Below are 25277 nucleotides of genomic sequence, written 5' to 3'. Positions count from 1 at the left end.
TTGGCAGATGATGTGCCTTCCCACGGACTGTAAGTTTGCTGAAGTTTATCTTAATTTAAAAAGAGAGTCTGCATTTCCTAAGCACCTACCAACAGACAAGGCACAGGAAGAGGGAAGATCTATAAGGGGGGCCTAAGGGGTCAGAGAGGAGCCCAGGAGTCAGGGTGCCCCCCCCAAGGTGGACCCTCCCTCATGCTAACATGGTGAGCAGTTGCACTGGAGGCACGTGGGGGCAGAAAACAGAAGGGTGGGGAGAAATAACCATAGAGTAGGGGATAGATACCTGGCAGGGGAGGGGGGAGGGGAATCTTGGAGAGGAAAATTGGAGAAAAAGTGGCAGAAGGTCCAAGAGACAGAGATAGGGGACCAATCTGTCCCAGCTGGCCAGGGATGGCTCCAATTTTGACACTGAAGTCCAGCAACCCAAGAAACCTCTCTGTCTGGCATACTTTGTCATCCCCTTTTTTCTGTTTCCTTTTAGGGGACTATTCTCCTACAATATGTGGTCTTGGTGGGGCTGTCAGTCATAAAGCCCTTCTCTTCCAACTCCTCAGGGCTGGGCATGTGCCCCAGACTCGGCCAATTATAGTACCCTATTGCCCAGCTACTGATTGGTTCTGGAGTAGACATGAATCAAAATCCTGGACTTTCCTGCTGCATCTAGTAGGGAAAGCTGTCTTTCTTCCTTTAGAATCTATGAAGTGTAAGCTTGGATCTGTCGGCTACATTTTCCTAGCAGGCAGAGAAATCCTGTCTGCTGCAGGAAAGGAAAGCAGAGTGAAGCAAATGTAAGAGAAGACAGAGAGAAAAAGATGAGAGTTTCACTTAAGACTCTTGATCCAGCCATACCTGTAGCACTCCCTGCCTACATCAGCTCATAAGCTGCCTTTTCTGCTTGAGTTTGTTTATGTAGAGTTTCTGTTCCTTGCAACTGAAATAATCCTCACCAGTACAGTGTTTTTATCTATAAAAGTGAATATAATTCCTTGCAGGGCTCTTGTGAGCATTAAGTTGGATCATAGGTGTCAAAGGGATTTCAAAATTGGTAAAACACCATGTACTCCCTCATACATCATGGGTAGGAATGTAAAACAGTGCAGCCACAGGTGGTTCATTCTTCCAATGATTAAGCATAGAGTTACCACACTACTCAGAATTCCACTCCCAGGTATATATCCAAGAGAACTGAAAACATATGTTCACACAAAAACTTGTACACAAGTGCTCATAGCAGCATCATTCCAATAGCTAAAAGGTAGAAACACGCAAATATCTTTCACCTGATGAGTGGATAAATAAAATTCAGTGTATCCATGCAACAGAATGTTACTTAGCAATAAAAAGGAATGAGGTACTGATCCTTGCTGCCAGAGGGAGGAACCTCAGATACGTTATGCTAAATGAAAGAAGTCAGACACCAAAGACTATGTATGATACGATTCCATGTTTAGAATAGACAAATTCACCCAGACAAAAAAGTAGATCTGTGGTTGCCAGGGACTTGGGTGACGGAATGGGGAGTAACTGCTGATGACTACAGAGTTTCTTTGGCAGGGGGGGTCATGACAATAAAATTAGTGGTAATAGTTGCACAATGTTGCAAATAAACTAAAACTTGCTGAATTGCGTGGCGAATTTCATGGTATGTGAATTATCTCCAGAAAAATAAATATGCTATATACCCACGAAGGATTAGTATTATTCTTATCATTGCTCAACTCAAATCCCGGCTTCCACAAAGCGCTTCATCCAATTCTCTGAGCTTCTGTGGGTCACGCATTCTCCCCCATACGCTGCTGCCCTGTGTGATTTTCACAAAGTGTAATGGTCATTAATGAATACGTTATTAAAATAAGTGATTAAATAATAAATAACGATCACATCCATAAATATGAGGTTGTGTCTTGTCTTCTCAGCTCCATCCCTTGCTCCTCCAATGTGAGCCCCTCTCATGTGTTTTGCACGCTGAAAAAGGGAAGGCACACTTCTCCCTCCACTCCCCCACCTTGCCAGATTACAGAAAGGCACACATATTCTATTCAGGACTCCCATGCCCCTGATGAGGACAATGAGAGCTAATGACTGGAAGAACAGCCTAATTGTTATTCCAGCCCCTTCAGCGAGCAGTGTTTGGTGCTTTGGGCAACCCCCATAATATGTGGAGTTTGAGAACCACCAGAGAAAGTCTGAATTTGTGTGAGGCAAGGACGTAGTTTGGAGCTCCTTAGATTGCTGTTCCCAGTTAAGATGCTCTAAGTTCAAAGCATCCTGACTCAAACCTGCTCAAACAACAAAGGGGCCTCATTGGTTATAGGACTAGAAAGTCTTCAGGGAACAGGCTGAGGGGGTGGCTTGATTCATGGACTCAACAAGACCCTCCTGGACTTGGGCACTCCATTCTGCCATCCAGCATCTGTCTGCCTCACCCCAAGCCCAGATTTCCTTTCCCCACCCCTCTGAGCTTCTGGGCCTACAGGAGTCTTTGTCTCAGCTTGGGAGGGCACGTGAGAATAGGAGAAGGGAGGAGCGAGTTAGTTAGTTCATTTTTCCTTACTTCATTCATTCCAGGAGAATCAGAAGAGCAAGAAAGCTTGTTTCCTAGAAAAGAAAACCTTCTTCCTTTTTCTTCTCACATTTCCCTTTCTTCAACTTCGGCCAGGGGATGGCAATACATTGATTCACTTCGGCCTAAACCACGTGCCTCCCCCCAGTACACATGAGCATACCCCTTCCAGAGATGGAATCAGCTTTCCCCAAAGTCTGCGGACCAGCAGGAGAGGTGAGGTTGCCCAAACAACAACCAGCATAGCTAGAAGGGAGCAGTTTGGGCGCAACACTCATTACTACACTTGCATGAGGCTGGACCTTCTCAAAACCCACCTCATCCTCCAGGACCCAGCCTGAACGGCAACTCCTCTGGGAAGCCCTTCCAGTCCCTCCCAGACCGGAAGTTCTACCCTCTGAGCCTCCCCTCACAACACCTGTGCTGGTTCACCAATTCATCCAACCATCCACCCACCTACTATGTATTCCTGGATGCTCAGCGGTGAACCAAACAGGGATTTCTACCTTAACGGAGTTTTCAGTCTGGACAAGGAAAGAAAAGTTATTGCTTCTACCAACTGAGGCATAGCTTCTCTACTAAGAAGTTCAGGGAAGGGGAGAGAGAGAGAATGGACATGTACCCTGGTGCGGATCTGGGTTCGGGAGGTGGTGAAGGAAGGCTTTCCGGAGGAGGTGAGGCGGGGTGCCTGCTCTAGCTTTCACGACCTGGGCCATCCCACTCTGTGCCTCAGTTCTCTCCCTTGCGGGACAGGCCAGCCTCCGCATTCACCCGTTGGGGTCCAGGTCCTATTTTAAAGTTCGTGCAGCAAACGTGCATGGGATTTAACTGTCCGGGTTAGAACTACTGGGAAGGAAGGCAGCTGCGTTCCAAAGAAGAGCTTCTCTGTTACAGATGTAGGCACGGGTTCCTCCTGGTTGCGTTGGGGTGCCTCAGGTAGGAAGCAGCCAGAGTGCAGGTCAAAAGAAGCACTGGGCCCTTTACATTCCAAGCTCCCCGCGGCGGGCCCGCAGGGGGACTTTTCAGAATTGACTTGGAGGGACATCTCCTCTCCTGGGCCCACGGAGGCCTGAGTCCGTGGCCCGGTATCCCCGGGTCACCTGAGATAACCCCTCAGAGCTTTGTGAAGCTCTTCCCTCTGGGAAATGGGAATATAAGCCACTCTTTCTGCAGCGACGTGGAATTTGGTAGCGGAGCTTGGAGGGCGGCGCCGCACCAGCTCTCCCTGGCAGAGGTGGGGTGGGGGCGCGGGGCTGGGGTACTGGGACGGCGCCCGGGCGCGGCACGCCGCCGGCCCAGGTGGCAGAAGGGCCGAGACTGGCCTGGAGCCCGGCGCGAGCTTGTCCGCGCGCCCCTCCCCGCGGCGCGAGCCCTCCCACTTCCTCCGCAGGAGCCGCGGCTGTCAGGGAGCCGGGCGCGCGGCGCGCAGTGCAGGCTCGGGGCACCCGCGAGGAGGCTGCCGCTCGGGCTTGCTGCCCCGTCGCCCCGTCGCCCCGCACCCGGCCCCCGCCGCCGCGCCGCGCGCCATGGACCTGCCCAGGGGCCTCCTGGTGGCCTGGGCGCTCAGCCTGTGGCCAGGTACGTTGCCCCCTTGCCTCCGCGTGCCCGTGGGAGCCCCTCGCAGGGTCGGAGCTTGGCCGCCGGGGTGGGGGGCGGGGGCCCCCCGGAAAGTGGCTGCAGTCTAGCGGCTCCGCCAAGCTCCGCAAAAGAGGGAGGCGCGGTCGGACGGCTTGGAGCCTAGAGTTTGGCGTGTGGGGGAAGAGTTGGGGAAGAGTTGGGGAAGGGCGGAAGAGGAGCGCCGCGGAGGGCTGGCGGCCCCGCGGGACACGCTGGCCACTCCAGGCGCCCCGCCGGGGACACTCGAGCGTCCCGGGAGCGCGGAGGGCGCGTGGCCCGCGCTGGGAGGGGACGCGAGGCGCGGAGCAAGCGCCGCCTCCGCCGCCCTCCTGCCCGCGGAGGGAGCCGCCCGAAGTTCGGAGGGCACGACCCGGAGGCCACGACCCGGAGGCCGCGACCCGGAGGCCGGGAAGGGCTGAGGGACCTGGGCGCCGCGAGCTGCCCAGAATCCCTCGGTCCGGGGACGGACGAAGCCCCAGGGCGGCGGCCCTAGGCGGTGGCGAGAGGTCGCCGGCCGGGCCAAAGGAGACGGGGCAGCTCCGCAGCCAGGGCCCGGGAAAAGTTACCGGATGCTTGGGGTAGGGACTGGGCAACCCGCGCTTGGAATTATGCAGTTATTCAATAATCTGGAGAAGCCGCCGTCGCTGAGAGGCGCGCCGCCCGCCTAATGCAATCCAGGTGTCAGGGCGCGGCGGGGACCTCTGTCCCGCAGGGCGCACTACCCGCAGCGAGAGGCCAACCCTAGGCTCTCCGCACTGGGGCAACCAGCCTGCGCTTCTCCACTCCTGGCGCCCCGGCCAGACCCGTACCTGTAGCGCCGTTCTACCGGCGGCGACAGCTTTCGGGGCCTCTCGTTTGCGCAGCCGAGTGTCCCGGTGGGGACCAGCGCCAGTCGCGGGTACTGGCCCCCCGGCCTCGCCTCCCCTTCCGCATGGGTTCCGGGCTGGGGCTGGGGCCGGGACCGGGGTCAGATATGGAGGCAGCGAGAGAGGAGCCGTCAGGAAGCACAGGTGGAGACCCCCCCAGCCCCGGCTCACTCACCACTGTCCGGAGGTACCTCGAAAACAAGTGCACCCCCCGCCCCCATCGGTCTATAGCAGAGCTTCTGGGAGGGGCTGTAGTTGAAAAAGTCTCTGGCTGATGGAGTTCAGTCCAGATCCTAGAGCCACAAAGTAAACGTTAACGCTTTAAGTTGTTGGGGGAAAGGGGTGTTCTGGAGGACAAAGGAAGAGCTGTCACCAGGCCAGTGTTCATCTAGAAACCAGCTGCCGAAGGTGAAGCCCATTCTATGTCACTTAGGAGGGAAGAGAACTCCAGAACTGTCTTCTGATCACAAGAGGATCCCTCCGTAGGAAAAGGGAGTGTGCCCCTGTGTGACTCCAGAGAGGAGGACCCATCCCACCAGACCCTGAGATGGAGTGGCTAGACTCAGTCTGAACCTCAAGGGACTGAGGGGGAAGTCTTTGCAGTCAGAACGTGTTTTCCATTCTGGCTCTGCTGCCCACTAGCCGTACAACCTTGAGTACATTATGCAATCTCTCCACAGGTTTCCTTCTCTGTGGAACGGAGATGGAAATTCAGACTGAGTTCATAAAGTTCTCCAGATAATTGAGTGAGGCACTGTCAGAAAAGCCCTTAACTCCAGGCTGGGTGCACAACAGGACAGAAGCAATGGTTGTTCCTGTTGTTGTTAGTCAAGCAGGAACGGTGGTGAGGGAGGGGGTGTGTGTGCTAGGGGAGTGGGGTGAAGGACAGGGACAGAATTTGTGACTCACAATTCCCTTTAAATGGAGAAAACCGCCCTTGAGTTCTGTCTGGTCAGTTTGGGTTCTTAAAATATGGGATTCATTAAACATATCAATCAATGTTGGAACGACATCTGCTTGCAAGAAACTGGGGGTAGGGATGAAGTATGTGTGCGATCTGGGCCCTGCCTGGTGCTGGGAATGAGGCAAGGCCAGGCGAAGTTAAACAGAGGGAGAAGGGAGTGAACGGCACAGAGAGACTAAGAGCCACAGTTCAAACAAGAAATTCAATTTCACTTGCATTTGCAAGGAAGGCTTCCTGAAGGAGGAGGTATCATTTTAACAGGGTCTTGAAAGAGTGTGGAGAGGCCTTAAAGTCGGTTGGTTAGTAAGTTAGAGTGTTATTTCCAGGGACTCATCAAAGAACAAAAAGGTGGATATTATAAACCACAAGGGTGACCCTAGTTTGGACTCCGAAAATTGGAAAGGTCGTAGGGTCGATGAATCCATTCCCGTGGCTCCGGAGCAAGATTGATGTCCATCTCCCAATTGTGTATCACATGGATCCAATGTGAGAATTACCAGGAAGCGTGCCTGCCGGTGACGGCACAGTTTGGCTGAGCAGGGGAACAGGGGACCTATCACAGGCCAAGTTGGGAGGGAGTCTGCACTGAAACCATTATGAGTTCAGAGTCTCTGTCTTGCCAGAGCTTCTGCTACAAGCTGGGCAGGCTGATGGGTGGGCAAAGCTACCAAGAAAGCAAGAGAAAAAAAGAAATAGACAAGGCCAAAGACTTCTATAGCTGACATCCAGAGATAGCAGATCCATTGATAAGAAGTTTCTATAATAACACATCTCTAGTAAGGGTTGATGAGTGGTGATTCTTTTCTTAAGATTTATTTATCTATTTTAGAGAGAGAGAATGTGTGTGTGAGTGGCGGGGAGGGGCAGAGGGAGAGGAGGAGAGAAAGCAGACTCCGTGCTGAGCACAGAGCTCCACACAGGGGTTCATCTCAGGATCCTGAGATCATGACCTGAGCTGAAACCAAGAGTGGGATGCTTCAGCGACTGAGGCCCCCAGGTGCCTGAATGCATGATGATTCTTTTTAAAACCTCAGTCTTCACGGAGCATCTGTAATCTGCCAAGCCCTGTAAAGGCACACAGGGAGATTAGGCGCAGTGTGGGGGTGAAGGCTCTGGGGTCTCACAGCCTGGACTGGGTCTGGGCTCTGCCAGTTAGGACTCTGTGCTCTTGGCAAACTACTAAGTGGTTCTGTGCCTCAGCTTTCTCACCTGCAAAATGGGGATGAAAATAATAGAACTTACAGAGTTAGCCAAAGATTAAATGAGTAAGTGTAAATAAAGGGCTTGGAAAATCCCAGCACACATTATGTATTCAAGGAGGTTGTCTCTGTTCTCCATCATCATCAGCAACAGTAGGATTCAAGATACTGACCATTCAGTAAGGGATGGGAGGGTGCACAGAGATGAAACTGCCAAGCCCCAGTCCCAAAGAGAAGTGTAAAGGAAGGGCTGGGGTTGGAGGCTCAGAGGGGGCATACATGCCAAGGGCCCAGGAAACCCACACTTTCCCAGCTCTTCTCCCAAAGACCTGGCCCAAAGTCTTGATCATCATGGGAGTTCAGGGATGGATTGATTGATTGATTGATTTGCCATGGAGTCAGTGTGATCTTAGTGTGAGTGCCTTGTGGCATTTTGTGGAGCAGAGAAAAACCATGCCATTTCATTTCCAGCAGGAAAACCTTGTCTGGAAAAAACACAGGACTAGGCAGCAGGAATGTGCAAAGACTAAAAGGATCCAAGCCCTACTCTCCAGCTTTGGAAGAGCAGAGCAAGAGATGAAGTCTGTCCCTCCCTGCTGGGAGCTTGTCAGGCAAACCTCTCCACTACCATCACCAGCTGAAGAGCTTCTAGATCCTTACACATGGAAGCCCTTCCACATAGGGCTCTGGGGGGATAGGAGTAGAGTCTCACCTTCTTTCTACTTATACCCCATAGCCCATCCACCCCACCCTGGACCCCCAGAGATGGGCTATCTCCTGGCCGTTCTCCTTGTCCTGGCCCACACACACAGGGCCATGGGCCTTAAGGCATTCAGACGGTGACTCACCTTCTTTATGACCTCTCTGCAGCTCTTTCTCTCCCCTCCTGTAGTGGAAGCTTCCTCCAGCAGCAGGGAACTTCCCTTCCATCCTCTTCTCTCATTGCTTAGGACAAAACTTTTTTCTCAGCTGGCTTGACTCTTTTTTTTTTTTTTTTTAATGGTAGTGTTTTGTTTGTGTTTTTTTTTTTCTAAATAAAAGCAAAATTGGTCTGCAATATTATATTAATTCCAGGCTACAACATAGTGATTCAATGTTTATATACGTTACAAAATGCTCACCAGGATAAGTGCAGCTACCATCTGTCATCATATAAAGTGGTGACAATATTATGTTCCCTGTGCTGTACTTTTCATCTCCATGACGTATTTATTTTTATAACTGGAAGTTTGTACCTCTTAATCCCTTTTACCTCCTCGGTCCATCCCTCCACCCCCTTCCTCCCTAGTAAACCAGTTTATTCTCTGTATTTCTGAGTCTATTTCCATCTTGTTTTGTTTGTTCTTTTGCTTTGTTTTTTTAGATTCCACCTGTGAACGAAACCATAAGGTATTTGTCTCTGTCTGACTTATTTCCCTTTAGCCCAACACCCTGTGGGTATTATCCATGTTGTTGTGAATGGCAAGATGTCATTGCTTTTTATGGTTGAGTAATACTCCATTGTGTATGTATGCCACATCTTCTTTATCCATTCAGTGGACATTTAGGTGGCTTCCATATTTTGGCTACTGTAAATAATGCTGCAATGGACATGGGAGGACATTTGTCTTTTCATATTAGTGTTTTCATTTCAGGGGAGTAAACACCCAACAGTAGAATTGCCGGATCATAGAGAAGCTCTATTTTTCACTTTTTGAGGAACCTCCATACTGTCTCCCACAGTGGCTGCCCCAGTTTGCATTCCCACTAACAGTGCATGGGGGTTCCCTTTTTCTCCACATCCTCTCCAACACTTGTTACTTCTTGTCTTTTTGATTCTAGCCGTTCTGACAGGTGTAAGGTGATTGCTCAGTGTGGTTTTGAATTGCATTTCCCCGATGAGGCGTGATGGTAAACATCTCTTCATGTGTCTGTTGGCCATCTGGATGTCCTCTTTGGAAAAGGGTCTATTCAGTAGATCTGCCTATTTAAAAATCAGATTGTTCATTTTTTTTTTAATGTTGAGTTGTACGACTTCATATGTATTTTGGGTATTAACCCCTTGTCAGATATATCATTCACAAATATTTTCTCCCATTTAGTAGGTGTTGATGGTTTTCATTTTGTGGGTGTTTACTTCACTGTGCTAAAGTTTTTAGTTTGATGTCATCCCAATTGTTTATTTTTGCTTCTGTTGTCCTTCCATCTGGAGACAGACTGCCCCCACCCCCCCAAATATTGCTAAGACCAAGGTACAGGAGTTTACTGCCCATTTTCCTTTAGGAGTTTTATGGTTTCAGGTCTTACATTTAGGCCCATCGTCTGTTTTAAGTTTGTTTTTGTATATGGTGTAAGAAAATCGTGCATTTCCTCTTTCCCCCTGCCTTCCTTCCTTCCCCTCTCCCACCTTCTCTCTCTCCTTCTTTTTTCTTTCTCTTTTTCTTTTCTTTCTTTTCCTTCCTTCCTTTCCCTCTTTCTTTCTTTTCTTTCTTGCCTACCTTCCTTCCTTCCATGTAGCTGTCCGGTTGTCCCAACACCATTTATTGAAGAAACTGTCTTTTTCCTATTGGATGTTGTTGCTCCTTTGTCATAGATTAATTGACCATATAAATGTGGGTTTGTTTCTGGGCTCCCTGTTCTGTCCCACTGATCTATGTGTCTATCTTTGTGCCAGTGCTACACGGTTTTGATTATTACAGCTTTGTGGTATAGTTTGAAATCCAGGATTGTGATACCTCCAGCTTTGTTCTTCTCTCTCAAGATTGTTGGGCTATTTGAGACTTTTGTGGCTCCACACAAATTTTAGGATTATTCTAGTTCTGTGAGTAATGCTATTGGTATTTTGATAGAGATTACATTGGATCTGTAGATTGCTTTGAGTAGTATGGGCATTTTAACAATATTAATTCTCCCAATCTATGAATATACTATATTTTCCATTTATTTGTGTCATCTGCAATCTCTCTCTCTTGCTCTCTTTCTTTTTTTTTCTTTTTTTTCTTTTGAGAGAGAGAGAGAGCAGGGAGGAGGGAGAGAGGGAGAAACAATCTTTTTTAATTTATTATTTTTTATTTAAGTTCACTTTAGTTAACATATAGTGTATTATCAGTTTCAGGGGTAGAATTTAATGATTCATCAGTTGCATACAACACCCAGTGCTCACTGCATCCAGTGCCCTCCTTAATGCCCATCACCTAGTTACTCCATCCTCCCAGCCACTTCCCCTCCAGAAGCCCTCAGTTTGTTTCCTATATAGTTAAGAGTCCCTTATGGTTTACCTCTGTCTCTGTTTCTATCTCTTATTTTTCTTTCCCTTACCCTATGTTCATCTCTTTTGTTTTTTAAATTCCACATATGAGTGAAATCATATAGTATTTGTCTTTCTCTGACTTACTTCGCTTATCATAGTACCCCCTAGTTCCATCCATGTCATTGCAAATGGCACAATTTCATTCTTTTTCATGGCTGAGTAATATTCCATTGCATATCTAAACCATATCTTTATCCATTCACCTATCGAAAGACAGCTAGGCTCTTTCCATATTTTGGCTATTGTAGATCGTGCTGCTATACACATTGTTGTGAATGTGTCCCTTTGAATCATTATTTTTGTATCCTTTGGATAAATACCTAGTAATGCAATTATTCGGTTGTAGGATAGTTCTGTTTTTAACTTTTTGAGGAAACTTTATACATTTTCCAGAGTGTCTACAGCAGTTTGCATTCCCACTAACAGTGTGAGAGAGTGAATTTTAAGCAGGCTCCATGCCCAGAGTGGAGTCCAGCACAGTGCTCGATCTCACCACCCAGAGGTCATAACCTGAGCCAAAATCAAGAGTAGGATGCTCAACAGAATGAAACACCCAGGTGCCTCAATCCTCAGTGTCTTTCATCAATGTCTTACAGTTGTCAGAGTAGAGTTCTTTTACCTCCTTGGGTAAATTTATTAGGTATTTTATTCTATTTGACACAATTACAAAAGAGATTGTGTCCTTAATTTCTCTTTCTGCTAGCTCATTACTAGTGTATGCAAATGTAACAGATTTCTCTATATTTTATATCCTGCAAGTTTGCTATATTCATTTATTAGCTCTACTAGTTTTTGTGGTTTTTGAGGGGACTCTTTAGGGTCTTCTATATATATCCTGTCATTTGCCAACAGTGATGGTTTTACTTCTTTTTTATCAGTTGGGAGACCTTTTATTTCTTTTTCTTGTCTGATTACTGTAGCTAGGATTTTGGATACTATGTTGGATAAAGGTGGCAAAGTTGGTCATTCTTGTCTCATTTCAAATCTTAGAGGAAAAGCTTTTCACTGTTGAGCATGAGGTTGGCTATGGGTTTGTCATATATGGTCTTTATCCTGTTGGAGTATGTCATGGCATCCAGCAGACTCAGAGAAGGTCAGCTACAAGACAAACTTTTAACATGCACCAACGCATTTCAAAATGGTATTTCTGCTGACCCCCATCACTTCACACCCCTATCACCCCCCACACACACACTACCACCCAACTGTGGGCTACCATCAAGGATGGACGCCATTTGAAACCATCTTCACCCAAACAATTGAGAGCTCCAAAGACACCCACATGCCCTCGGTATGGAAGGCTTGCTAGAGGGAGCTGTGGTCCAGGTGGGGACCATACCCAACCCCCATTGTATAAATCCTAACTGTACCAATTCTTAGCTGAAAGCCCAGAAGGAGAAGAGAGGAGAGAGCCTGCAGTTGGTGATCTTGTAAACCCAAAGTGAATAAGCTCCCAAAACATTCCACAGAGGGCTTTCATACTATGTCTTATGATCTGAGTCACAGCATGAATAAAGTCCCATATGGAGGGAAAATTGATGGGGGAGTCACACTGCCTCCCTGTCTCCACCCCTCATTTCTTTTTTCACTTGCATGCTTCCTGAGCAGCAAGAACAATCACTACACGAAGGGCCCAGGAGCCCAACAGCCCGGATCCAAATCCTTTCTCCTTGGGTGACCCTGGATAAGCCCCTCTGGGCCTCATTTTTCTTCATCTGTAAAATGGGGAGAACAATGACTTCACCCACTGCTGTATGCCAGACCTTAGATAATCTCTTTGTGGTCCATTCCCATCCATGCTTACAATAGCATCCAGCATCCAGGAAGCCCTCAGCTACCAGGACCAGTTCTTACCCTTCCCATCATTTATTATTTGACAGATGCCAGCCACGGTGTGAAGCCCTTTCTTGCATCTCAGTTAGGCCTGGCTACTGCCGCACGAGGTCACTACTGTGGTCACCAGGTTACACGGGAGGAGTCAATGGTTCACCCAAGGTCATGCTGATAGAGTAAGAGGTAGTGTCAGGATTGCCTGATCCCCAAGCCACAGCTCTGACTTAATCCATTCATGATATTTCTTTGGGAAATGGGCCTGGAGAGCATTGAAAGATGAGTAAGACACTCTTGCTGAAGGAGCTGTCCTCTGGGAAAATGAGATCAGCGCTCAAATGGCCACCCGCACAGGGGCACCAGCTCACAAGTGACAACTCCCTTCTTCGAACTCAGCTAGCCACTGATTTCTCAGTCAAGATGCTGGCTGGGTGAGAAGCAGCGCTCACATGGGGCCTCGGGAGGTGGGGGCCACTCTCCCTTGCCTCACAGCTTGGGGCCAAGAGAGGCTCTGCCAGCTGCCTCCCAAGTGCCCTATACTCTGGACCACTCCACCTGCCCCCGGACTCTCTCTCTAGTCCATCCTCGGGGTCCAGGCTGAGCAAGTCTCTGCTCCTTTTCACCTGATCACAACCTTCTCTGAGCCCCAGACTGTTAACAAGGAGTTAGTTCAGGCTAAAGAGCCATGATGAGCGGTGACAACTTCATGTGTCCTACCTGAAGGGATTCGCACTGGAACTGGGCTGTGCCTTGAACGAAAGGAACCAAGGGCTCATGGTGGGTTGTCAGGCTCAGAGCCTAGCCAGCAGACCACAGAGATGAGGCAGGGGACCTGCCTTCACATGGTCTAGCCGCTCAGCCCACTAAACCAGTCTGCGGCTTGGGTGATATGCTAAAGCAGACAGAGGTTTTTCCATGTGGCATGTGGGGTGAGTTAGGCAAGTTGCTATAGGAACATACTCCAGGATTCCAAACAGGATGACACAGAGAAGGGGCTCCTGCCTCTACAGCTGGGGCTGACGGCTTTCTTCCTCCAGTAGCATCACCCAGCGGGGCTGGGCTACCAGAAATCCTGACCCTGCAGATTTTCTGGGCCTATTTCTTTACAGATTGGGAAGACTGTGCCTGAGGAAGGTCTTGAAAAGAAAATGATGAAGTGGGTTCAGATCCCGATAAGCAGTACCATATGTTCATTCTCTGAGTGAGTGGGGGGCCAGGTGAAGCTTAGAGGCCCTACCAAGGGGGCTATGTCCATTAGACAGATGGAGAAACTGAGGCTATTAAAGGTTTTCCCAAGGTTACATGGGGACTCAGGGGTAGGTCTTCTGGCCAAAGATGAGCTTAGGAATCTAATCTGCCATACCTAATTTAAGGAGCAAGAAATGCTTCAGCCAAAGGAATAAAGTTCTAATGGTAGAATTTCTACATCTCTGGTAGGCAAGTGGGGTAAGATCATTGAACTCATTCTCTATAGACCTTTGGTTGTGTCCCCAGTTTCCATAGTTCTCCCTCTCAGCCTGGCCACCCCCAGACCCTCAGACCACTGCCCCCTCCTCCTGCCAGAAAGGTCACAAAGCAGTGTCCGTCTTCTCTTCCTCTACCAGAATTGGTCTTTCCCTGGAGCTAATGGCCCCTCAGATTCAGCAACTGGTGGCAATCATAACATCCCATAAATAACTTGTAGACAGGGCTCTTCTCTGAGTTTATTCACACCATTTTCCACACATGCAGGACCAGCTACATAACCTGTAGAACCCAGCACAAAATGAAAATGCAGCACTCCTTGTTTAAAAAGATTAAGAATTCCAGGATGGCCAAAGAGGAGCATTAAACCAAGCAAGGGCCCTTCTGAGTGTAAGACCCTGAGCAGTTGCACAGGTTGCACACCCAAGAAACCAGCCTTTCCAGATAGCGCACAGACAAAGTGAAGCCCGGGTGGGATGGGAAAGGATGCTCCATCAGGAAGAGAGACCTGGTAGCAGAATAGTAGGGCACTGGGTCCTCCCTGAGGCCCCAGCCCAGCTTGGGTGTCTTTGTCTCTCTTGTTCCCACCCATCAGACCTTTCTCAATAGCAGCCAGAGTAAAGCTAAAACACGAGGCAGTGTGGTCACTCCCCTGCTTACAACCTTCAATGGCTCCCTATTGCCATTAGGTTGAGTACAGACTGTAAGAGAGCTAAGCAGACCCTGAAAAGCTGGCCTTGGCCTGTGCTAAGGACTCACCTTGAGGATCACCCACACGGCCCTCTAGCACCCCCAGCAGACTGGGCTTCCTTGTGTTTCAGACACACCAGCAATTTCTGACCTGCACTCAGGTTGTTCCTTAGTTCACATCCCACGTCCTCCTTTCTCCTGGCTGCCTCCCACTCATTCTTCAGGTCTCCACTTGACACCAGTTCCTCTCGGAAGCCTCACCTCATCCCCACAGTCCGACCTTGGAGGCCCGTCTGATATCCAGACCCCTGCTCTCCACGCAGCACACAGTCCTGTGACTGCTTGAACATCTTCCTGCACTGGACTAACAGCGGAGACCACCTCCCCGACCAGACCCTGTGTCCCCAGCTCTCCCAGGTGCCACAGTTGACACTCAATTAATATGTATTAAATACGTAAGCACTGTCTCTCCAAGTAAACAGAAAGCTATCTAAGGGCAAGGAGGACGTGTTGCATTTCTCTGCACATGCCCCCCACCCAGGAGGTCCTAACGCAGGAGCCCGTATGAGTCACGTCCCATGCTAGGTGCTATAGTGGGCAAAAGACAAGAGATGTGACCTGTCCTCCTGTGGTCTTATGGTTGAGTGGGAGAGATAGGATCTTCGGGTAAATAACATAAGGGAAGATGCACTAAAGTCTATTCCAGCTACAGATAAAAGACCCTGGGATTTGAGAGTTGAGCAAGAAGTTGCAAATGCAGAAAGGGTAGCGAGTGGATCTGGGCAAAGGGCCTGACGTTGGTCAGCAGGATGCTGGAGGGTGTGACACAAGGAACCGCAAGAAGGCTGGGACCCTGAGAGAGGACCTGAAGGCCAGCTAAGGCATTGGATTTAGCAGCTAGAGAGCCACTGAAGGTTTTTGAGGGAGGGTAGTGGCATGTTCGAATCTGTGTTTTGAGAAGTCATGAGGGGGAGAAGAGAATGAGTACTGGGAGTGGGTAGAATGATAAGATGGCGTGGTAGCGACCCAGGCAAGGGACAGGGGACACCAGAGCCTGACGGAAAGGGGGTGAGATGCAAGAAGAGGTGTGAGTCTGGGAGGCACAGAATGGAGCAGGGCCTAGTCACAAGGGGAGGCAAAGGTGTCAGGGAGGCCAACAGCTGGTGCCACTGGCCTGAGAAGAAGAGACTGGAGGGAGAGAAGTCAAGTCTGTTTGAGACATGTCGACTTGGTGGGGCTTTGGGGGCAGGTGGAGGCAGCCCCAGGCCGGCTGGAAAGGTTGGCCAGGAGCTTGAGGGTGAGAAGAGCCCAAGGGCTTTGAGTGGGAGCTTATCACATAAATGTGCTCAGTGAGACACAGGCCTACGTGAGAGGGGGCACCCGCAGATGGGGCCTCCTGCCTCCCATCCCCTTCCGAGGCCCAGAAGCAGTGATTCATGCCCCAAACTTAAAGAGAACCCAGATTTTTATTTTTTTTTAAAGCCTTTCAGAGCAGAAGAAACCAAGGAAAAAGGCCAGGCCAGACCACAAGCCAAGCGTCAGCTGTGGAATGTGCTTGCTGCTGATGGTGAGGCCAGCCGGGGCAAAGACGCTGGCAGGCTCGGCAAGGGGCCCCAGCGACAGTCCCGAATGCGTCCTAATGGTCACCAAGAATGTTCCTGCTCTTTTCTCTTTTCAGCGTGCTACTGCCTGCATTCTAGCTCATCTTAAAACTCTCTCTCCCCTGCCACACCCCAGCCCGGGAGTTCCCAGTTCCCACATCATCCGTGCCGGGAAAGCTCTGGTCTGCCCTCTGCCTACCCATCTCTACTCGCTCATCCTGGAGGACTAGGGACCAGGGGGCGGGCGGGGGTCAGGAGGCTACTTCAGGACCCCCAGAAAGGCTCCTATGGCTCATGGCAACAACCACCTAACTGGTCTCCCAGCGTCTGCCCTTGTCCCTTGAGGCCCTTCCCCGTCGTCGGCAGAGGGATGCTGCTAGAATGTAGGTCAGATCGTGTCACGTCCGCCCTCTGCTCCAAGCCCTCCAGGGCTCCCTTCTTCCCCTGAGTAAGAGGCCCCTTGTGATCCGGTTTCCCTGCCTTTCTGACCTCATCTTTGGCTCCTCCCCCACGTGTTCCTTCTGCCCCACCCACACAGTCTCTGGAAGATTCTCCAAGCCAAGCATCCTGGGCTCTGCACTTGCTCTTCCTTCTGCCTGGAATGCTCTTCTCCAAAGAGCTTCTGTCACTTCCTTCAGGCCCTTACTCCAGCATCACCCACTCCTGGAGGCCTTTCCCGGCAGGGCCGATGAAACTTCCGACCTCTGCCGCATGCACACACGGACATCAACACCCGCACAGCCTCCGCTTCTCTGAGCTTATTTCTCATTCTTTAGCATCGTCACCGATCTATTTACTCACCCTGTTCATTGTCTGTCTCCTCCAACAGCAGGAGATCGTGAGAGCAAGGATTCTTGTATGCCGTGTTGGCTTCTGGGCCCCCGGGGTCCGGAGCAGGCCTGGCCAGAGCAGGCAAGCAATAAAGAGTTGTGGAATGAATCAATGAAAACTCATCCAGGCCTGCAATAGCCTGAAACCCCATTCATTAATCCCCTCTGAGATTACGATCCCCTTTCTTATAAGGCCTGTCCCCTAGATGGGCTTGTGCACGGTCTTGAGGTTTCCAAAGCCATTTGCTATTATGTTAAAGGCTTTCTTTCCAGACAAGAAGAAGTTAGTGGCAGTTTCAGATGGACAGGACAAGGTGGTGGAAGAGGGTCTCTTGAGAAGAGGAGGGCCTGGAAGGAGCAGAGCAGTTCATAGTAGGCAGCCCAGGTTGGCCCAGCTGGTCCCGTGCTATTCAGTATTATTATTACTGTGACTCAGGCAGGACACGAGGAGACGTGGGAAAGGGCTTGATTTTACACAGTGCAAACCTATGTATATAATGGGACTTCCCAGGAAACAAGGCGGGTGGAGGACAAGTTCAAAATGCTTCGTTCCCCGCAGAAGGTTGGTGATTCAGACATTGTCCACGTACCGCGGGACACAACCATATCATTTAGTACCCAAGGAGGGCCTGGCAGTGCCCAGAGAAGATGGCAGGGACTGAACGGTAGGCCCCAGGTTATGCTCCAATCCCTGGGCACTACCAGACCACAATGTGCCCTGGGGGGCTTGGGAGAGCATGTGAAACCCACTGTAAGGGTGGAAAGACTGAGTCTGAGTCAACGCGGTTCACATGAGTAGCATGTTGCAGTGACTTGGGGTGTGATTCCTAACCCCGACACTTACGAAGTGTGTGACCTTGGGCAAGTCACTTCTCTTTAGATTATATCATGGAAATTGTAATGCTTACCATGTAGGATGAGTATGAAAAATTAGGAATGATGCGGATTACCCCAAAATGTCTGGCAGGGATGAGGAGCTCAATAAATGTTCCTTTATTACATTTAGCAATAATAATATTTGCTAACATTCATTGAGGGCTTCCATGAATCAGACTTCATTTTAAGGACTCATTGTCTCTATAGTCCTATAAGAGGAGTGCTATGTCCCCCATTTTAAAGATGAGAAAACGGAAGCCTGTAAAAGTTAAGTAGCTTACCCAAGATCACCCAGAGAATAAAGTCATAGCCTGACTCGAGCCCAGGCTGTCCAACTCCAATGACCGCAATCCCAAGAGGTTTATGTGACGCGCCCGAGGTCACAAAACCACCATTGAACAAGAGAACCCAGATCCAAATCCAGGTTTGATCATCTCAAAGCCCACTCCCTTCCTGCTTTTCATGTACCTCCCACATGACTTTGGCCTTACCTGTGCAACATGCTGATGGTTTTCACTTAATAATTTTCTTTAAATTGACTTTCAATCAGCTTCATTTTATTTACCCCAATCCAAAGCAAAAATCTCCATGAAATCTAAGCTTTCATTGGCTTGCCATTTTTTACTATCCATTAAAGAAACACATGAGTCATTGAGTTTCAAAGTTCACTCTTGTCCCATGTAAAATTTTTCTGCCCACGATGCCATGGTTTGGGGGCCACTGGCTTACACTGTGCAGCGCTCAGGAAAGACAGATACCCCTGTATCTGCTGGGACGGGGTCAAGTTGGACTGGGGGATTTTATGAGACAGACCTGGACTCCATTCATCTGTGGCGCGATTTGCCTTGGTCGAGGTCTCTTCAAGGGCCAGCTCCCCTCTGGCATTCGCTAGGAGGAGTCTAGAGAAGCTGGTAGGTGTCCAGGCACAGGAGTGGCCATTTTCGCTCGTGCTCAGCCCACCCTGGGGCTTTTGCAGAGCTGCCTGACTTGGCAGTGGCCCAGCTGGCCTAGTTCCCACTGCTGATGGGGGTGGGCCTGGGAAGAGTGGTCTGCCTAGGGTGCCCCACTCCTGAAGGCGAAGGGAGCTTTATGTGGACCTAGAGCCCAGATCAAAGCTTTGTGGAGCAAGGGTTGGCCTGGAGTTGGGATGGGGGCAGGAGGGGTGGGATGTGGTGGGGGGAGTAAGAAACCACAGGGAGGACAGTCCAAATAAATCTTTGGCCCCCATGAGAGAAGAGCAAACCCCCAATCCTTTCTATAATAAGTGCCCTTAGTAGATGTAGGTTAAAATGAAGAGGAGCTTGTTGCTCTCCTGGGCTTTAGCAGCCCAAGAGAGACCTCCTCTTTCAGGAAGCCCTCCTGGACCACTGCCGAAGTGATGATCATATTTCTATGGGCTTCTCTATCTTATCAGCAACACCTCCCTTATCCTGGCCCCTTGGGCAGTGGACACTGTTCATTGGCTTCTCTCTTACTCTGTCCCCCTCTGTGTAGCATCACACCACCCTGCTACCCAGTGCCAACACACATCCTGCTTAAGGCTGGGACACTGGCTCAGGCATCTCACCCCAGCCAGCAGCCCTCTCTTCTCCCAACTGTGGCTCTGCTCAGCCTGCTGGGCAGGAAAACAGCTGCAAACCAATTCACACAGAGGAGCTCCTGGGTGACAGGATATGAGCCCTACCATGCTCCTTACTGATTTTTTTAGGAGAGGCTGCTTGAAACCAGCGATGACTTGACCCAAGCAGGCCAGTCTGAACCAACCCTGAATCTTACAGATGTGGAAACCAAAGCCCAGGGCTGAATTACATCTCTCACTACCCCTCTGAGTCGGAGGTCATGAAGAAGTCTTGGCTTACTGATGATAACCTCTAGGTCTAGTTCAGGCTCCTGTACTAAACTTGAGGGAGCCGTGTATCCTCTTAAGACTTCCATCCAATCGGGACGCCTGGGTGGCTCAGTTGGTTAAGCAGCTGCCTTCGGCTCAGGTCATGGTCCCGGCGTCCTGGGATCGAGTCCCGCATCGGGCTCCTTGCTTGGCGGCGAGCCTGCTTCTCCCTCTGCCTCTGCCTGCCACTCTGTCTGCCTGTGCTCACTCTCGCTTCTCTCTCTATGACAAATAAATAAATAAAATCTTTAAGAAAAAAAAAAAAAAAAAGACTTCCATCCAATCACTTCTGAAGTCTTTGGCCTCCACGATTCTAACAGCTCTTGCTACTGTGAACAGTCCTGAGCCAGAAGCTCAACTTGGACTATAAAGGCCACGTGTAATATGAGAAAGTTGACCATGGGGACTCTCTTTCAAAAGAGGTTCATCTAGAGTGTGGGGGGACCCACTGCATGGTTGGCCCTTCCCCTGCTGCAGGTCCATGAGCAGTCCTAGGCCCCAGGGGCCTCTTACAAGGCCTCAGTACCAAGTATCTGCCTGAGAGGAAAGGTAGAGCCTGAATATCCCAGACAAGCGGCCATCCTTGGCTTGCATCCCTCCAGGGACAGGAAGCCCACCACCCCACAAGGCAAACCTTTGCTTTCTAGCAAAGGCAGATGAAGTCATGAGCCTTTGACTCTTCTAAGGACCTAAAAGGGACAATAAACAGTAGAGAGTTTTGGAACCATAAGGAATGGACATACACAAAAACCCAAAGAGAGGGCTTCTGCATAAGCTTCCCAGAACCAAATACTTCCACTCCCTGGTACCCTCCACCCCCATCAAGCCTAGCCAATAGCATCCAGCTTAACTTGGGTTCTGCTTGGGTCTATGTTGAGCTCTGTGCAGCCAGAGAACTTTTCAGATGGGTGTGGGTGTGTCCATTGTAGGGCAGGCCCTGAAGGCTTGGGAGGGAAGGCCCCCACAATTCCTTTTTTTAGTTCGTATTCAAAGACTAGGGGCAGACAGGCAGAGCAGTTCTCTGGGTCCCACTGCACTGCTTCCTCTCTTCCGAGGGAAAGCCCTGCCACAAATTGCATATCCTAAGCCTTGTCTTTCTCTTACTTTGCCCAAACACTCCCTGGGCTGGGGCTAACCCTGGATGTGCAGGGCTCTTGATCCACACCCCCAGGACAAGCAGGACATAATCTTAGGAACTGGAAAACCAAAACCAAACTGTCTGAGCTCTTTGAGCTGGTTAGTATGTCAGGAAAGGGAGGAACTCAGTGTCCAATTCGGCTTCCTTTGAAATGGCCAATGGCCAGGACCAGAGTGGGCAGGGCCGCCACGTACAGCTGTGCAGACTGTGCACTACATAACTTGATCAACTACAATAGAAACAGCACCCTCTGCAGTTGTGTAGTGCAGTGCAGTGACTGGGGGACAGGAGGGGGTCAAGTGTTAACAGTGTACATTAATAGAGCAGCTAGTCCAGTGTGTGCCTTTTACAGATAAGAGAGCAGAGTCAGGAAGAAGAAGAAACCAATCCAAGATGTAAAAGAAGTTAAAAGCTATGCTGGGATTAGAACCAGAGCTGCTGGAGTCAGATTCAGTACTCTGAAGTTCTCTCCCTCTCTGAGGATCCAAGGCTCGCATTCCCCTTCTATTCCTTGTTGGTAGGTTAGCATATGAGACTCTTGGAGGCCTGAATGCTTTTATTCATTCCCCCCTCCCCATTCTTTCAACAAATGCATATTGAGTATTTATTGTGTGCTAGGCATTTTTCCAGATGCTGAGGATAAGGTAGGGAGACAGACAGATACAGTCCCTTCCAAGAGAGTGCTGATAAATGTTTAACAACTCGTTCTGGCTCTTGGAAGGAGATGGAAAGAGTCCCTATTTGTAGCATTTGCCAAATATCGTGGTGTAAATCCTCCCGCTGTGGTCCGTTAAAAACCACCGTGACATCACTGAAAGGGAAGACTGCACACATTCAGCTCCATGAGCGTGGTCTCCCCAGCACACCACTGGTCCGTTTCCCTGTAGAAATGAAACTCTAGGGGCAGACGGAACCGTGTCCAAGTGAGCAAATAGCTCTTATAACCAACTGTAATTATCTTTATTTGTAAAAGACATAAGGAAGATGCTGTGAGGGAGAATAAGGGTTCTCCATGGCATGGCAAGGGAAGATTTCTCTGAGGCTGAGACATTAAAACTGGAAGTTAAGAAGGAGCTGGCTGAGCAAAGATCATGGAGAATAATGTTCCTGACCAAAGGAACAGCACGTACAAAGGCCCCGAGGTGGAAAGAACTCTGTGGGTTTGAGGAGCAGGGAGGAAATCAGTATGGCTGGAAGTAGAAAGTGAAGAAGATGGTGATGCCAGAACAGACAGAGCCTGCAAGGCCTGGTGAGCCCTGGGGAAGGGTCTGGAGTCACCCTGAATGCTGTGGGAGGACCCTGGAAGGTTTTTAGCAAGAAAGTGCCAGGATCACTCTCGCTGCTGTGAAGAGCGTAGCTTGGAGCTGAGCGCAGGTAGAAGTGAGGGACCAAATGGAAGGCTCTCGAAAAGGTCCAGGCACACAAGAATGAGAATGACTCGGTGTGAGTGGCATAGGAGGAAATAGACAAGAAGGGGACTCATTCTAGGAAATTGAGGGGGCGGAGCCTGTAGGATTTGCTGCCTGGGGACTGACTTCCAAGTCTTTGACTTGAGCAGTCAGGTGGCTGGTAACTCCAGGACTTGAGCAGTCAGGTGGCTGGTAACTCCAGGTCGTGAAATGAGGAGTCTTTGGGGAAAGCCTATTGGGGAGGGAAAACCTAAGGCAACTTTTTGGTCACATGAAGTGAGATGCCAGGAGACATTCAAATGAAAATACCTGCTGCAGCTGGGCATTAAGCATGGGGTGCAGAGGGCCGGGCTGGGCTGGGCTGGGTGTGGTCTAGGGTTCAGAAGAGCCTGAGCGAGCCACTTTGGGGTGAGTGGAGAAAGGCAGCGGCCCAAGGCCCACTCCCTCGGCTGGGTCCTACAGGTGTATATTGGGTTCATATCTCTTGACTGTGGTCCCCCAGGCAGCTTGCAGTGGGTATACTGAGGGGAGGGGGTTAGTTCATCTAGGCTTTGTTGTGCTTGAAATGAACTTGCAACACAGAGATTCATAACACCGAGATCGGTGTGTTTCTGTATCTCCTTCACAGCTGTTTTTGAAAATCTTAAGGAAAGCAGTCCATTTGGATCACTTTCCCTGGCTAGAAAAAGGAGTAAATGATGTAAGGCAGAAAAATGCACTGGCTTTCATGAAATTGTGAGTCTTATTCCTGAAGTAGGTGATCCCCTGAGGGCATGAGATGGCTGTCCAAGGCTGGGAGCGAAAACAATGTTAATTACAGCAAATTTCAGTTCGGAGTTTGCTGTTTTCAATTTTTAGGCCTGTTTTCCATGAGCTTGACATCTGCTTAACCAGCACATTGGCAAACTCCCGATTTCTCAAAAAAATAAAAAGGACAGCTCTGGCTTTTGCCAGCACAGGCTCCTTCTCCCCACTCCTCTCACAGGATGCTTATGCAAGTGTATCTCTTTGAGCCCACAGCATCCCCCACCCCCAGCCCCGTGTAAGTGTTGGCTCTCCTCGGTAACCCCCAGTGGCCAGGGGCCCTCAGGACCACATACAGCCGCCCAGCCCATGTCTGATTGCTTCTGATTTGTGCTAAGTCACACATCAGCAAGCATTAGGACCCTACGGGAACAGGACGGAGAATGTCTGAGCTTTTAGATGAGACAAGGAGACTGGAATAGGGGACAGAGGTAGGCAGGTGAGATCCATAGTGTTCCTTCTGGGTAGACAGTGTGTTAGAAGCAGTCTGGACCCAATGAGATCATGAATATGGAAGCTTTTATCTACCTTTGTACACATAGGAAGGCTTTTCAGGACACAAGATTCAAGGGGACCCAGAACTCACCCAGGGACGTCTAGACCCCCTTACTGTACCCAAGAGGAAGCGGTCTGATTCCAATGTGCTCTTTTTTCATACATGTAACATCCTAAAAGACATGAACGTACACATTGACCTGGGGCCCTTCCTCCTGCAACAGGGGGCAGGTGGCCACAGCTACCCAGGAGATGGCTGCTGGCTCGCCCAGAGTGGCTTGCTGACAGGAGCAGCAGGGAACATGGGCTGGGGACATGCTGGTTCCCAGATGAGATCACTGCTCTGAGAGAGTCCCCCAAGACATGAGAGGTATGCTCGTTCTGTGTGGAAGGCCATGGAAGCCTCCACACGAAGGCCTCTCCCTCCCTTCTCTACCAGTGTGAGGAGAGGGATGGTCCTTCAGAGGGATGGTGCCTGCGTCCCCTGAATCCGTGCCTTCTTCTGAGCTGTTGGGTGAAATCATTGCATCGGGCTCCCTCAGTGGGCCCCATGCCACTGCACCACACGGGGATTGGGGTTGAGGGGCTGGGATTTGAGATTCCGTCCAGAGATAGGTTCCCTCCTGCTTCTTCAACAGAGGGAGGGAAGAGGAAGGATGGTGCTTGGATGGTGACACTCGTGGTTGAAGGGATAGGACAGAGGGTGGACTCCATAGGACTTCTTTCTGAGGAAAAGGCAGTGGGATAATGACCTGTTAGCAGATGGACCTGAAGTGCCTCTTGAAAGGCAGTCATTCTGTAAAGAAGCAAGGCACTGAGGAGCTGGTTGGAGGAGGTGGAAAACAGGCTGGTCTTCAGCCAGAGGAAAGACCCAAGTTGGGGCAGGTTTGCTCGAAAGCTCCAGAGGGCCGTCAGGGCCTGTCAGTCAGACCTGGTTTGGAATCCCCAGGCCTGTGGCCCACCCCCACCCCATCACAGCCCCCAACTGTAGCAGGGGCTGAGTGTTGAGCCACAGAGGGCAGGTGGGAGGGGGCTCCAGCTCCCTTCCAGAAGTGGCTTGAAAGTGAGGGGGACCCAAGTGCTACAGGGGAGAGGCAATGGCCCCAGTCCCAGAAGCCAAACTGGCAGGGACTTGGGGGGGGGGCAGTGACCATCAGCTTGCCCTCTTGGGGTGCCCAGTGCTCATCTGCCGCCTCTCCCCTCCAATAGGAGATGGATTTGGAAGTGAATCCAGAGACAAAGGGCCACACAGACTCAGAACATCCCGACTGTCAAGGTTCTTAGGCTACCCGGTCCAGCGTCCTCATTTTTGATAAGGGGAAACTGAGGTCCAGAAAGAAATGCCTTGTTCAAGGTTCAGCCAGTGGATGGCAGAAGCCAGGGAAGAACCCAGGGCTCCTGCTGTCTGGCCTCCTTCTGCTTACCAGGGCAGGCCTAGCTCTCAGGAGTTGGGCACTATATTACCAGGTTGCTTTTTCTGAATTGTCAGGAGCCCCTCCTCTGGCTTTTGACCTCAGTGGGGGGTCCTCCAGCCAGTTCTCCCCAGTGCCTTCACTGGGCTCATTACTTCCATTCCTAGAAGGTCCTGGGGAGAGAGAAGCATCAGTCATTCTAAGGCCACGTAACCGTGTACTCAGGGAGGTAGTGCCCAAAGCCCGGCATCCACAATTCTGAAGTAAGAGAATTCCGGAGGCAGCCACGGTATCCCCTGCCACAGACTCCCGATCTCCTCCCTGGGGTTTCAGCAGGACAGT

General features: G+C 50.2%; 1 protein-coding gene across 1 annotated transcript in view; it reads left to right on the top strand.

Moving 5' to 3' along the window:
- The first annotated feature begins 3975 nt into the window (after positions 1 to 3975).
- Positions 3976 to 25277, top strand: part of ITGA11 (integrin subunit alpha 11) — a 109109-nt gene continuing 87807 nt past the window's right edge. The window contains exon 1 of the mRNA XM_047738453.1: positions 3976 to 4141. Coding sequence (XP_047594409.1) covers positions 4090 to 4141 — 52 coding nt within the window. The 5' untranslated portion in view covers positions 3976 to 4089. The remainder of the gene's footprint in view (positions 4142 to 25277) is intronic.

The sequence above is a fragment of the Lutra lutra genome, chromosome 7, assembly GCF_902655055.1.
Source record: "Lutra lutra chromosome 7, mLutLut1.2, whole genome shotgun sequence".
Lineage (NCBI taxonomy): Eukaryota > Metazoa > Chordata > Mammalia > Carnivora > Mustelidae > Lutra > Lutra lutra.
The sequence above is the reverse complement of the archived record's forward strand: the minus strand, read 5'-3'. Positions and strand labels throughout refer to the sequence as shown.